The sequence below is a fragment of the Pelodiscus sinensis genome, chromosome 1 (assembly GCF_052426305.1).
Source record: "Pelodiscus sinensis isolate ZL-2025 chromosome 1, ASM5242630v1, whole genome shotgun sequence".
Taxonomy (NCBI): domain Eukaryota; kingdom Metazoa; phylum Chordata; order Testudines; family Trionychidae; genus Pelodiscus; species Pelodiscus sinensis.
In genome coordinates, this window is record NC_143052.1 from 347,094,378 (window position 1) to 347,109,144 (window position 14,767).

Here is a 14,767-nt window from a genome sequence, read left to right on the forward strand (position 1 = left end):
TCTGGAACTCAGAAGACTCGGGAAGCTAAACAACCACCAAAGATCACGTTTATTGCCATCTCTTTCACAGAGCTCACATTCGTCTTCTCCTCCTTCTCCACCCGCCCGTTGCTCTCCACTGGGGCATCCTGAGCATTGTCATTCCTGGACTCAGAGTTACAGGAACCACCCAGAAGCAGACTTGCCAACGGGGGTGATTACCTGCTCCTAGCTAAATACAACCCACCCTTCCCCAACAAAATAACCACAGTCAAAGTTCAGACAATCGTTTCCAAACTGTGACTTGAGTCCAACTGTAGGGTTTCCAAATCTTTTAGGCAGCTGCCTTTGCCTTACATTTCTCATGCATGGAGACGCCGGAACGAAAACGGGCAGTGGGGCAAGTCCCAGATGCAGTAGCTTGTCCACCATCACTATTGGTGGCATTGGTGCTCTCTGCTCCGAGGTGGAAATCAGCATTCTCTTCTCCAGCGGCTGGCGGGGGAGTGGCAGACAACCTTGAAATGTCCCATTTCTTTCCATCCCTTAATCCAGCAGAGTCCGCTCGGGTTTCTGTTATCTGCAAAGGACACGAACCTCCCCAAAGTCCTTCTTCTGACTCCGAACGACAGCTTTGCATAAACAGAACCCGCTGGTCTGAAATGGCGTAGCACCGTTCGTCTGAGCCCCACGGAGTCTGCAGTTCTCCTGTGCTTTCTCAACACAGTCACGAATAGTTGCATTGCAGGATTTGATTGGGGGGGTGGGGGGGGGGAGAAGCATGCAGGCCCTTCACAGGCAGTAAGTTATGCATTGCCTTTGCATCCCCTTAACAGTTCAAAGAGCGATACTCGGTTGTTGGTCCTTATCAGGGTCTCACTTACAACCAAGTTGCAAACTTCCTTTCACTAGTCCGTTCATTCCCTCCACTAGACGAGTGGTTCTAGAGGTACTCGAGAGAAGTCTGGGGGGTTACGTCAACACAAGTGAAATTTGGAGAACACTGAATTTTTGTTTTACGTTTTACAGCATTTTATTATTTTTGTACTTTTTACACCCAAACATTTAATCACCCGCCCGGCTGCGATTAAGTTGTTTAAACAAATGTGTGGCAATGGTAGAAAAACATTTTGTGTGTCTGAAAACTGTAGGTACTGTGGGGACTTTTATTATTTTTTGTAAAGGGGGTACTTTAAAAAAAAAAAAGTTGAGAAACACTGCTCTAGACCATTAACTCTGAGGTGACAAAAAGAAACCTTTTTGTGCTTGATACCATTGCTGGGGAGCCAGGGTTGAATTTCAGCAGATGTCAATTGCATTTGATTATCAGTTGTCAACTCCTTGCGAAATCCTTCTTGGGTGAAACTGGTGGCATGAACTTAATCAAGGTTTCAGAGGTCACCTTTCCAGTGAATGGAACGTCCAGCCACTTTGAATGATAGTTTTCCAGGACTAGGAGAAACCATGGTGTACCAGGCTGATCTTCAAAATGGTCCCATTGTGTTGAGAGCCAGTTTCTCCCATGGAGTGTTGAGATAGTCAACTGGGACAAGAGGCATGTTGAAGATTTTCTCTGACTTTTCACTGGCAGCACAAACCATGACCTTTTGGATTAACTCTTCAACTTGGGGAACTCCTTGCCAGAGGATGTTATGAAGGCCAGAACTGGAACAAGATTCAAAAATAAGCCAGATAAATTCATGGAAGACAGGTCCACCATGGCTACTAACCAGAATGAGCAGGAATGGTGTCCCTGGCCTCTGTTTGTCAGAGGCTGGGACTGGGTGACAGGGGAGGGATCTCTTGATGGTTCCCTGTTCTGTTCATTCCCTCTGGAGCACCTGTTGGAAGACAGGATACTGGGCTAGATGGACCTTTGGTCGGACCCAGTGTGGCCGTTCTTATGTTAACTTGCTTGTTCCTCCCCGTGCATTGGAAGTCTTGTCAAATTGTTGGCTAGACTCCTCCCCACATGTCCTTCATGACCCTAATGCAGCAATTGTTCCATCAGAACCGTAGGCAAAAGGAAACGGTCAAGTCTCAGCTTGCACTCATTGACAAGGGACAGCTCAAGTGGTACATCTCAACATAGTGGCAAGAGTGCGGATGGCATCCTCTGGTAAGGCCATCCAATGACTATGAGACTCTTTAGGTCCTAATGTACCTTATCATCCCTCCTGGCTCTGGCCCACTCCGAGACTGTGCTCATTCCTCGAGTTGTAACAGAGCTAGGTGCAATGGCAAACTCTTCATTGACTTTCTCTCTTGATAAGGGCAGGTGAGACAGACAGTCTGCAATGATGTGCGTGGCTCCTGAAAGACTCACTGTTTGGAAATCAAAGTCCATTAGTTACATGGCCCATCTGGCAATTATTGGAATTATTCATCCAGAGCCTTTCATGGGGAATAGAGCTGAAAGAGGGTTGTGATCAGATCTTAAGCTACATCTCATCCCCCGCAGAGAGGTTCTGAAATGTCTTACTGCCCAGAAACACGCCAGAGCTTCTTGCTCAAAGAAGGAATACGATTTTTTCTGGATCCGCCAGGGCTCTGGAATCAAATGCAGTAGCAACGTGTTATCCATTTTTTTAGCTGAGTCAAGACAGAATCAAGAACTCACAAGCATCTGTTGCAACAATTGTTTGCTTCTATGAGCTGGGCGGCTGGAGATTGCATGATTTAATTGGCAAAGCTATTTTTACACACTACGTGCCACTCAAACTTTGCATCCTTTTCCAGGAGATGGCGCAAAACAATCTATTTTCGTAGCAAACTGCTGTACAAACTTTGAATAGCACTCGTACAATCCCAAGAAGGACTGAAGTTTGCGCTTGTTTTTAGACTCTTGTGTGTCACGAATGACTTTTACTACATTTGGTTATATACCACTCCAAGAAATTGTCTATCCTGTATGCGTCACTGAGACAGTATGGAATTGACATTTCTTCCTGCTGACAGTAAGTCCATGTCTCTGAACCTTTTTAGGATGACATGCTAGACTCGGCTGGATTAAGGGATGGAAAGAAAGTAACTTCTCTCTCCAAAAATGCCATACATCGTCCTCTGGAATAAGGTCACTGCAGAGGTGAACCCAAATGGCATCTGCTGAAATTGGAACAAACCTCACAGCATGACAAATCAAGAGTCATAAAGACTCATGCCTCCTTCAAAGCGAGCACTGAGCAGTGTTTCACTACTGTTTGGGTAGAACCTAACACTCTAACAATGTCAGAAACCATTCCTGGTAGTGGCCGATCCTCAGTTTGCAGGACAGGTTCTGTGCTATTGGGAATCCAATACCCTCTGACGACCCTTTTGATGAATCCCTCCTAAAATAGAAACTCCTTTTTGGGCTTCATAGATTTTCCCTTTAGATATTACAGTCTCTGTACTTGGGGGCAGCTGATGGGGATGATTAGATCCACCATACTCGGGTTAGATGTTGAGAGGATGCTATTCAGCTTAGGAGCTAGTGGAAAGCACAGTGTCAAATTACAGTGAATGGAGAACCAGAATTGGCAAATGTCCTGGCTCACCTTTGGCCATCATGGGTGTGATCTCCTGTCACAACCAGAACCCCGTTGGGATTCCGTTTGCCATCGTCCTGGTCTGTAAGAACTCCAAAAACAACATCGACAGCAGACTTCCAGACTTCGGCAAAGCATCCATTTTGGTTGCATACTGATTCCTCGGCAGGGCACTCTTGGAAATCAGTTGTGTTACTAGGGTCACCGCAACAGTAGCAACAGGAGGTGTAGGAGGGCAAAGGCACATGGAGGTAGACTTTGTAGAGATGGACTTAGGAGCTTTGCAGGTTGCAGACTGGTATCAGATTGTATTCACCTCCGCAAGCTGGGAGACATTTGGTGCTGGGTCCAGGATGGTGGATGGTGCGATCTATGGGCGGTGTTGGGTGGTTTCTACGGTTCTCTCCAAGCTGAGGCTTTTTATCACAAGGAATCATTCAGGGTTCACAGAACTGGTCGTCTTCCTGACAATTAGATTCCTGGTGGTTTCAGTTGCAAAAGTGGCCAGTTCACAGGTTGCTCTCGAGCGACGTAATGCAGAGGTCAGGAGCATCGTGAGGTATCCCTGCACTGGAACAGGACCTACAACAGCACTGAGCAGAGAATTAAAATGACCCGCCAGGGCTCAGAGAGCAGTGTTGTAGGGCATCCCATCTTGCAGTAAGTTAGTACCAGGAGAGAGATGCTTGAAGATTCACTGCCTTTCAGGACCAAAGCAATGTGGGGGCGTGGCTCGCGCTCGCCTGGCCTCCTGGAAGGTGTTTCTATAGGAAGCATAGAGTTGCAGAAGATAGATTTCTGTTGTCCCCCTGGGAGTAGGGGACCTCAGGGGCAGGCACGAGGTACGGTAGAGGTGGGACGTGGCAGTAAGTGCGGAAGCAAACGAGAGGTGGCCGGTGAGTTGAACAGGAAAGGGGGAGCTGTCACAGCCCTGGTCTGCTGGTCCAGTACAACTGTGCTCATGGTGCAACTGGGGCCTCACAACTGCAGAGGAATTTGCAGGCTGGGAAAAAGGAGCATGGTGAAAAAACAGGCCCCAGTTCTACGACGTTCTCTTCTCAGCCAGCCGAAGAAGCAGATAGCAGCAGTCAAACGCCCGCTGGGGAACCGTCTGCACCTGCCTCGATCCAACACAGCCCTCGCCCAGAAGAGCTCACGCCGAGCAGCCAAAGGAAGGGTCACTGCCCCACTCCAGCAGGCAGGGAGCAGAGATTTGGGTTCAGTTCCCGGCTCTGCTGTGGACAGGTTGTGGGGCCTTGGGTGAGTCACTTAGCCTCCCTGCGCCTCAGTTTCTCACAAAGCAGATCAGAGCATGACCCCGAGGGGCATGTGGGGATAAGCGTATTGCAGGTTGTGGGGCACTCCGGTGGCATGGAAGGGAGCAGTTCCCCCGGGATGCAGCAGAGGGCAGCAGTGCACTGACACAGATGTAGCTGGCCTCCCGCTAGCTCCGTTGGCATTGAACCTGGCAATGTCTCTCCCGCACTCATTCAGCTGCCTTAATTGCCTTGACAAGCCCGTATGGATTTTCCTATGATCCCGGTGGGTCTCGGAGCGGAGGAGGCGTTGGCTCCTGAACCCAATAACGCCGCTGCTTTCCTCCGGCTTTCCTCCCTCGCAAAGAAGGCTGAGAAAACCCTGTGCCCCCTTAGACACCACCCTCGAACTCTGCTCGTGCCCAGGCTCTGGCCCCGGGCTTGCAGGGCAGTCACTGCCAGCAGTCGTGCTGGCTGCAAAGGGCTCGCGCCCGCGTGCATCAAACTTCAGAAGGAGCTTTGCTCCGCGTGTGTTGTTTATTCCCAAACTGGGGTGAGCCCCGGTCATTTCACCGGTGTTTATTCTCCACCCCCTTTTTCCATCCCTCCCCCTCCACGTCCTTCCCCCTTGTCCCCTTTGCCACTGACAACAGAGGGCGAGAGGGAAGGGGACGGGGAACCCAAAAGGGTTTTTTTTTTCTGGGTTTCATCAAAAAGAATTGGGGAAGAGTGAAAAATTGGCCTAAAAATGCCGTCTCTTCCCCTCTCTGTGCTTCTGGGGACAGTAATGTAGTCTCTCCCCCACTCTTTGGGCACCCGTATCTATGTTAAACTGCAAGCTGTGTGGGGCAGGGCCCACCTCTCATGGTGTGTCTGTGCACCACCTGGCACAACCTGACCCATCTCCGCTGGGGCCTGTATTAACTTCTTTAATTAATGCCGTGAAAGTGCTTGGAGATCCCCGGATGGAAGGGAGTAGGGAGGAGCAAGGGAGTTATAATGAATGTATCTTCCATATACATGGGACCTTTGGTCCTGCAGGCCGACAAAGTAGCCTCCCCTCCGTTTCAGAGCAGGTGCGGCTCCTTGCTTGGCATTGAAGTGGTGAAACTAGGAAGCTTCAACCCCCTTTCTGTTCTGGAGGAGGCGTCCTCACTCCCCAGCCATGAGCAATGCTACAGGGGGGGGGTTAGCAGAGGCCAGGTGGGGGATGGAGAGGCCCTTCTGGGCCAGCGCAGCAGAATGGTGTTACAGGTGCCGGCCCTCTAGCCAGGGCCAACACCGCAGCCCAGTGAAATCAGTGGGAAATGATTCCCACGAATGGCGGCACCTTTTGGACCTGGGCCTCCTCATCTCTATGAGCTCACAGCGTGGACGCGGGAACGGCCATTCCCCGACATGAGGGAACCCCAATGGGTTTGCGTGGCCGGCAGCAGGCCCTCTGGGAGCCTCTGGGAGCCTCAGGTAGGCACCTCGCTCGCCTGCCAGGAGAGCGCCCAGGAGAGCCACAGGAGCAAACCCTGAATCAAGTGGAGCCAGATGCTGAGCCAGGGCATCTGGCTCCGGCGCCAGACTCCCCCAGGGTCTGTAGAGTCCAGAGCCAGAAGGGATGTGTGTGATCCTGCCTCCATCCAGGCCAGAGACCTACCCCCCAGTAATCCCTGGAGCAGAGCTGCTGCAGAGCCAGCCTGTCTTGACTGAAACCCAGCCAGGGAGGGAGAGTCCAGCGTGCCCCATGGGGGTGAATTCTCCATCCACAGAACCTGGAAGGGGAGGGGGGGGGATCAGATCCTGCTCATGCTGGCTTTACTGCTGTAACCAGCAGGGGGCAGCGCTGCTCCAGGCTGAGGAAGGCGCACAGGGGACCCAGCAAAGGAAGGCCTCCAGCCCCTGTTCTGTTGAGCCACAGGGAGCTTGTCTGTGCCATCTCCATGCTCACCCTCCCCCATAGGTTGGCTGGTTCCCATCGCCTCCCCGCCCCACATGACTCTCACTCTAGTGGCAGCAAAGGGAAGCCTTCCAGCCCGGGGTCAGCAAAGAGACACCAGTGAGTGTATGCACATCTCACTCTCCCGCTTCCACCTCAAGAGCCCCTTTGCACACAGGCCTGCTGCTAGAAAACCCCTACCCCCACAGATCACACCTACCTACAGACCCCCTGCACAGGTGTGTATAACCCCCACCACAGGGACTTGAACCTCAGACCTCAGGAGCTTAACATAGGAGCCACTACAGCCTGAGCTACAAAGCCAGCTGGTTCTCAGCTTAGGCTGTAGAGCTCCCTTGTTCTTATCTCTCTCTGTACGTGGTCTAAGTGCCACTACAAGGGACAGTGAACCACACTAGCTGTGTGGGTTACATGTGCACACACACAGACCCCCCCGCACGCGTGTGGGCACACCCAGATCCCCTGTAGGTGTGCATGGACACACACACACAATGGGGGTGTCACTGAGTCTCTTGGTTCCTGACCGGCCAGCACCTCTCTAAGCCTCGCCCAGCCCATTCCCTTTGGCACGCAGGGGAAGGCCTGGCTGCTGGGGCGAGTTGCCCTGGGGCCGTGGGCAGCAGGGGCACTGGGCAGAGCATGGCTGATCTCACAGGGGCTGGGGGAGGCGCAGCGCAGGGAGCGCAGGCGTTAACTCACGTGCTTCTCCAGCGCACGCAGGTTCCGCTCGTCCGACTCGTTCAGTCGCCCGCAGTGCACCTGGTGGGGCGAGGAGAGACGGTGAGGACAGGGGCACCCCAAGGCAACAGCCAGCTCTGGGCTCCCCACCACCAGCTCGATGGATGGTCCTTAGTGCTGACCAGCAGCCCCCTGGCCATCCAGTCCTACTCCTGCCCCCCGAGCTGCTGAGGCCCCGCAGCAGCCTCCCTCTGCCAGCCCCGCGCCACGCAGCGCTCAGGGAATACCACCTCCCACCCCAGGAGCAGCCTCCCTCTGCCAGCCCCGCGCCACGCAGCGCTCAGGGAATACCGCCTCCCACCCCAGGGGCAGCCTTGCTCTCCAGGCCCCGCACCACGCAGCGCTCAGGGAATACCGCCTCCCGCCCCAGGGGCAGCCTCCCTCTGCCAGCCCCGCGCCACGCAGCGCTCAGGGAATACCGCCTCCCACCCCAGGGGCAGCCTTGCTCTCCAGGCCCCGCACCACGCAGCGCTCAGGGAATACCGCCTCCCACCCCAGGGGCAGCCTTGCTCTCCAGGCCCCGCACCACGCAGCGCTCAGGGAATACCACCTCCCGCCCCAGGGGCAGCCTCCCTCTGCCAGCCCCACGCCACGCAGCGCTCAGGGCATACCGCCTCCCACCCCAGGGGCAGCCTTGCTCTCCAGGCCCCGCACCACGCAGCGCTCAGGGAATACCGCCTCCCGCCCCAGGGGCAGCCTCCCTCTGCCAGCCCCGCGCCACGCAGCGCTCAGGGAATACCGCCTCCCGCCCCAGGGACAGACTTGTAGAGGCAAACCAAAAGCCAGTCCAAAGCAATGGAAAAGGACGTGCACAGCTCCGTCCCCTGCTGGCAGGCACTGTGCACCCAGCTGCCTGCTGGCCAGGGGAGGGGGGTTCTGTGCTCACAGAGGGTTGGCATTAGATCATAGAATCATAGAATAATAGGACTGGAAGGGACCTCGAGAGGTCATCGAGTCCAGCCCCCCGCCCTCAAGGCAGGATCAAGCTCCGTCTACACCATCCCTGACAGATGTCTATCTAACCTGTTCTTAAATATCTCCAGAGAGGGAGATTCCACCACCACCCTTGGCAATTTATTCCAATATTTGACCACCCTGACAGTTAGGAATTTTTTCCTAATGTCCAATCTAAACCTCCCCTGCTGCACTTTAAGACCATTACTCCTTGTCCTGTCCTCAGAAACCAAGAGGAACAAATTTTCGCCTTCCTCCTTGTGACACCCTTTTAGATATTTGAAAACCGCTATCATGTCCCCCCTTAATCTTCTTTTTTCCAAACTAAACAAGCCCAGTTCATGAAGCCTGGCTTCATAGGTCATGTTCTCTAGACCTTTAATCATTCTTGTCGCTCTTCTCTGTACCCTTTCCAATTTCTCCACATCTTTCTTGAAATGTGGCGCCCAGAACTGGACACAGTACTCCAGCTGAGGCCTAACTAGTGCAGAGTAGAGTGGCAGAATGACTTCATGAGTTTTGCTTACAACACACCTGTTGATACAACCTAGAATCATATTTGCTTTCTTTCCAACAGCATCACACTGTTGACTCATATTCAACTTGTGGTCCACTATGACCCCTAGATCCCTTTCCGCCATGCTCCTTCCTAGACAGTCGCTTCCTGTGACGTAGTGGGGGTACTTGCTGGGCTGTGGTGACCCCTGCTGTCTGGAGCAAGACCCAGCAGGGAAAACCTCGCTAGGCAGAGGTAAGGCCAAACTTGTTGAACCAGTGGCCAGACACCCCCCATGGAGAGGAACAAAGGAAGGTGGAATGCTGCCCTGACTGCGGGGGCAGGGCTGGAAGGGAATTTAGTTAGACGGTGGGAGAGCATGGAGGAGAGCCTAGGAGAAGGGACTGGAGTTTAGGGGCCCAGTCTCCCCCATCTCAAGGGGGCCTGAGGCATCCTAGCCCAGCTCTGTGGCCAGACTACATCTGTGCTGGGCTGTATCCTGGAGAGGCAATAAACTTCCTCTATTCCACCGGCTGGTGCAGTCTGTTTGTGCCATTTCGGGGTGCAGGAGACGGGGAACCCCCAACGCGCCGTCACACTGGTGTCAGAAGTGGGATCCACTGCACCCCGTGGATGAAGCTTCCAGCGGCGAGCGACAAGGCGCAGTAGAAGCAAGAGCCCTGGAGCCAGGCGTGCTGGAGACAGAGCGAAGCGGTTCCTGGGAATCGTGGGGCGCTGCAGCACTAGACTGGTGAGTCTGCACCGAGGGGCCCAGCGGGCAGATGGCCTACGCCCGACTCTTGAAGGCAGAGCTGGTGGGGCTGTGCAGAGAGAGGGGCTTGCCTGTGCGGAAAGCAACCAAGGCCCAGCTGATTGCTCAGCTAGAAGAGAACGACCAGCCACAGGGCCAGGATCTTGTCCCCAGGGGAAGCAGCCAGACCCCCCCTGAGAGTGTGTCAGGCTCAGAGTGGGGGAGGAGCGCTGGAACCCACCGGAGAGATGAGACAGCGTCTCCCGGGAGGCCTGCAAGCCGTAGCCCATCTAGGGCAGGGGCCAGCCCAGCGGAGCTGCGGCGGCTGGAGATCCAGCTGCGGATCAGGGAATTGGAAGTAGAGGACCGAGAGAAGGAGCGCCAGGACCGAGAGAGGCAGCGGCAGCATGAGCTGGCCATGGCAGAGCGGAGAACCGGCGGGGCACCGGCTGCGCCAAGTGCGGATGGGCCCCAGGGTCCCAGGACTGCCAGGCGCTTGGAGAGGCTCGTGGTGGCCCAATTGAAGGACATGGGCGACATAGACGGGTTCCTCAGCTCCTTTGAGAGGGCCTGTGGACTGCAACGGGTTCCCCCAGCTGACTGGATGCAGGAGCTCATCCCCGCACTGAGCCAGGAGGCGGCCGGAGTGCTCAGTCAGCTGGAGGACCTACAGCCAGGGGATTACAACCGAGTCAAGGAGGCCCTGCTGCACAAGTTCGGGCTGACCCCCGAGATGTACAGGAAGAAGTTCCGGGGGGTACAGAGAGGGCCACGGGAGACCTATGTGGACCTGGCCTCCCGCCTGGCGCAATACTGCCGCAAGTGGGTGTCTGGAGTCGGAGCCCAGACCGCAGAGGAGCTGCTCAAGCTGGTCATGATGGAGCAGTTCTATGAAGCGTGCCCACCCAAACTGAGGCTGTGGCTCAAGGACCGGAGACCAGAGAACCCCCAGGAGGCCGGGAGACTGGCGGATGAGTTCACGGAGAGCCGGTCCGGGTGTGAACGGGAGTCCCGGAGAGAAAGGGAACCGCGCAGAGACCGGATCTCGGCTGAGCGACGGAGGGAGTCAACTACGGGGCGAGACCAAGGAACAGGTCATCTGCGCCCCAGAGAACCAGCCAGGGCCTGGACAGAGACAGCCCAAAGCCTAACTTGCCAGCGCTGTGGGCAAAAAGGCCACAAGAGGGCTCAGTGCACCAGGTCCCAGGACCGGGGACTTTCCAGGGTTAACTGGCTGGGGCGGGGGGAAGGGCAGGCTGCCCCAGAGGCAGGGGCTGGCAGGCAAACCTCAGCTCAGAGAGAGGGGAAGGATGCTCAGTGCACCTCCCCTGGGAGGTCTGATTCTCAGGAGGCGGATTTCTCCGTGTACCGGGTGGGGGCAGGACGGCCCCTGCGGAGCGAGTGCCTCATACCCCTGGAGGTGGATGGTAGGAAGGTGACGGGCTTCTGGGACACGGGGGCGGAGGTGACTCTGGCCCGATCCGACATAGTGGCCCAGGAGCGGATACTACCCCACGCGCAGCTGACCCTGAAGGGCATAGACGGGTCCCCGTTTAAGGTGCCTGTAGCCAGGGTGCATCTGAAATGGGGGGCCAAGGAGGGCCTCAAGGAAGTGGGGGTGCACCCGCACTTGCCCACCGAGGTGCTGATGGGGAATGACCTAGAGGAGTGGCCCCATGAATCCCAGCGGGCTCTAGTCACTACCCGGAGCCAGAGCCAGCGGGGGGCTGACAACGTGGGTCCAGGGAAGGATTCCTGGCAGCGTCCTCAGGGTCCCATCCCAGTGGACACGGGGTCCAGCCAGGCTGGGACTCCGGACCTAGACAAAGGTGGGGAACAGGTCCCGATCCCTGCCTCAGCAGCTGAATTCCAGGCTGAGGTGCAGGCAGACCCCTCCTTGCAGAGGCTGAGGGACCAGGCTGGCCTCCGTGCAGCTCAGCCCCGGGGGAGAGGTGGCCAGGAGAGATTCCTGCGGGAGCGTGGGCTCCTGTTCCGTGAGTGGCTCCCCCCCAGGAAGGCGAGGGCATGGGGTGTCCAGCAGCAGCTGGTCGTCCCCCGAAAGTATCGCCTCAAGCTGCTGTATTTGGCCCACGATGTCCCCGTTGGGGGCCACCGGGGGATCCGGAGCACCCGGCTGAAGCTGCTCCAGCACTTCTATTGGCCGGGAATCTTTACAGCCGTGCAGCTGTACTGCCGGTCCTGTGACTCCTGCCAGAGGGGCGGGAAGGCCCAAGACAGGAGGAAAGCGGCTTGGGGGTCTCTACCCCAGATAGACCCTCTGGGCTTGCTGAGAGAGTTATGGGAGGGGAAGACCTCCCTGGATGGAGCTTCGGGGGTGGAAGCCGCCCTGGTTGTCCAGAGAAGGCTCACTGGGCTCATGGCCCCGGCCCGAGAGACCCTGGCCAGAGATCAAGGCCAGCAGAAGGGTGGGTGTGACCCCCGAGGACAGGCCTGTGCCAGTTGCCCTGGAGCGGGGCGGCGAGTGGACAGAGGGAAGCCAGCTCATGTGGGGCCTTGCCACGGCCAGCCTGAGTCAAGGGGAGCACCCATGTCCCCAGGGCGGGTTCCCACGCAGAGGACCCGACCTTCCCTAGGTCACGAGCGGAGTGACCCTGCTCAGTTCGCTCTCGGAGGGGGGAGAACTGTGACGTAGTGGGGGTACTTGCTGGGCTGTGGTGACCCCTGCTGTCTGGAGCAAGACCCAGCAGGGAAAACCTCGCTAGGCAGAGGTAAGGCCAAACTGGTTGAACCAGTGGCCAGACACCCCCCATGGAGAGGAACAAAGGAAGGTGGAATGCTGCCCTGACTGCGGGGGCAGGGCTGGAAGGGAATTTAGTTAGACGGTGGGAGAGCATGGAGGAGAGCCTAGGAGAAGGGACTGGAGTTTAGGGGCCCAGTCTCCCCCATCTCAAGGGGGCCTGAGGCATCCTAGCCCAGCTCTGTGGCCAGACTACATCTGTGCTGGGCTGTATCCTGGAGAGGCAATAAACTTCCTCTATTCCACCGGCTGGTGCAGTCTGTTTGTGCCATTTCGGGGTGCAGGAGACGGGGAACCCCCAACGCGCCGTCACACTTCCCATCTTGTATGTATGGAACTGATTGTTCCTTCCTAAGTGGAGCACTTTGCATTTCTCTTTATTAAACCTCATCCTGTTTACCTCTGACCATTTCTCTAACTTTCTAAGGTCATTTTGAATTATGTCCCTATCCTCCAAAGAAGTTGCAACCCCACCCAGTTTGGTATCATCTGCAAACTTAATAAGCGTACTCTCTATCCCAATATCTACATCATTGATGAAGATATTGAACAGTACGGGTCCCAAAACAGACCCTTGAGGAACTCCACTTGTTATCCCTTTCCAGCAGGATTTAGAACCGTTAACAACAACTCTCTGACTACGGTTATCCAGCCAATTATGCACCCACCTTATCGTGGCCCTATCTAAGTTATATTTGCCTAGTTTATCAATAAGAATAGCATGCGAGACCGTATCAAATGCCTTACTAAAGTCTAGGTATATGACATCCACCGCTTCTCCCTTATCCACAAGGCTCGTTATCTTATCAAAGAAAGCTATCAGATTAGTTTGGCATGACTTGTTCTTCATAAACCCATGCTGGCTATTCCCTATCACTTTATTACCTTCCAAGTGTTTGCATATGATTTCCTTAATTACCTGCTCCATTATCTTCCCTGGGACAGACGTTAAACTGACCGGTCTGTAGTTTCCTGGGTTGTTCTTATTCCCCTTTTTATAGATGGGTACAATATTTGCCCTTTTCCAGTCTTCTGGAATCTCCCCTGTCTGCCATGATTTTTCAAAGATCATAGCTAAAGGCTCAGATACCTCCTCTATCAGCTCCTTGAGTATCCTGGGATGCATTTCATCAGGACCTGGTGACTTGCTGACATCTAACTTTCCTAAGTGATTTTTTAACTTGTTCTTTGTGTATCCTATCTTCTAAACTTACCCTCTCTCTGCTTGTATTCACTACGTTAGGCACACCTCCAGACTTCTCGGTGAAGACCGAAACAAAGAAGTCATTGAGCATCTCCGCCATTTCCAAGTTCCCTGTTACTGCTTCTCCCTCCTCACTAAGCAGTGGGCCTACCCTGTCCTTGGTCTTCCTCTTGCTTTTAATGTATTTATAAAAGGTCTTCTTGTTTCCCTTTATGCCTGTAGCTAGTTTGATCTCATTTTGTGCCTTTGCCTTTCTAATCTTGCCCCTGCATTCCCGTGTTGCTTGCTTATATTCATCCTTTGTTAGTTGTCCTAGTTTCCATTTTTTATATGACTCCTTTTTTATTTTGAGATCATGCAAGATCTCCTTGTTAAGCCAAGCTGGTCTTTTGCCATATTTTCTGTCTTTCCTACACAGCGGAATTGTTTGCTTTTGGGCCCTTAACAACGTCCCTTTGAAATACTTCCAACTCTCCTCAGTTGTTTTTCCCTTCAGTCTTGCTTCCCATGGGACCTTACCTACAAGTTCTCTGAGCTTATCAAAATCTGCCTTCCTGAAATCCATTACCTCAATTGTGCTGGTCTCCCTTCTACCTTTCCTTAAGATCATGAACTCTATTATTTCGTGATCACTGTCCCCTATACTGTCTTCCACTTTCAAGTTCTCAACTAGTTCCTCCCTATTTGTTAAAATCAAATCCAGAACAGCTTCTCCTCTGGTAGCTTTTTCAACCTTCTGAAACAGAAAGTTGTCTCCAATGCAGTCCAGAAACTTATTGGATAGCCTGTGCCCCGCTGTGTTAGTTTCCCAACATATGTCTGGATAGTTGAAGTCCCCCATCACCACCAAATCTTGGGCTTTGGATAGTTTTGTTAATTGTTTAAAAAAGGCCTCATCCACCTCTTCCACCTGGCTAGGTGGCCTGTAGTAGACTCCTAGCATGATATCACCCTCGTTTTTTACTCCTTTTAGCTTAACCCAGAGACTCTCTACACGGCTATCTCCTACGTTCATCTCCACTTCAGTCCAAGTGTGTACATTTTTAATATACAAGGCAACCCCTCCTCCCTTTTTTCCCTGTCTGTCCTTCCTGAGCAAGCCGTACCCTTCCATACCAACATTCCAATCATGTGTCCCATCCCACCAGGTTTCTGT

The 14,767-nt window shown here is 54.2% G+C and overlaps 1 protein-coding gene across 2 annotated transcripts in view; it reads right to left on the bottom strand.

The window, feature by feature from the left end:
* Positions 1-14,767, bottom strand: part of PDE2A (phosphodiesterase 2A) — a 348,564-nt gene that overhangs the window by 51,185 nt on the left and 282,612 nt on the right. For both annotated transcript variants that reach the window (XM_075919627.2, XM_075919628.2), the window contains one exon: positions 7,410-7,469. In XM_075919627.2, coding sequence (XP_075775742.1) covers positions 7,410-7,469 — 60 coding nt within the window. The remainder of the gene's footprint in view (positions 1-7,409; positions 7,470-14,767) is intronic.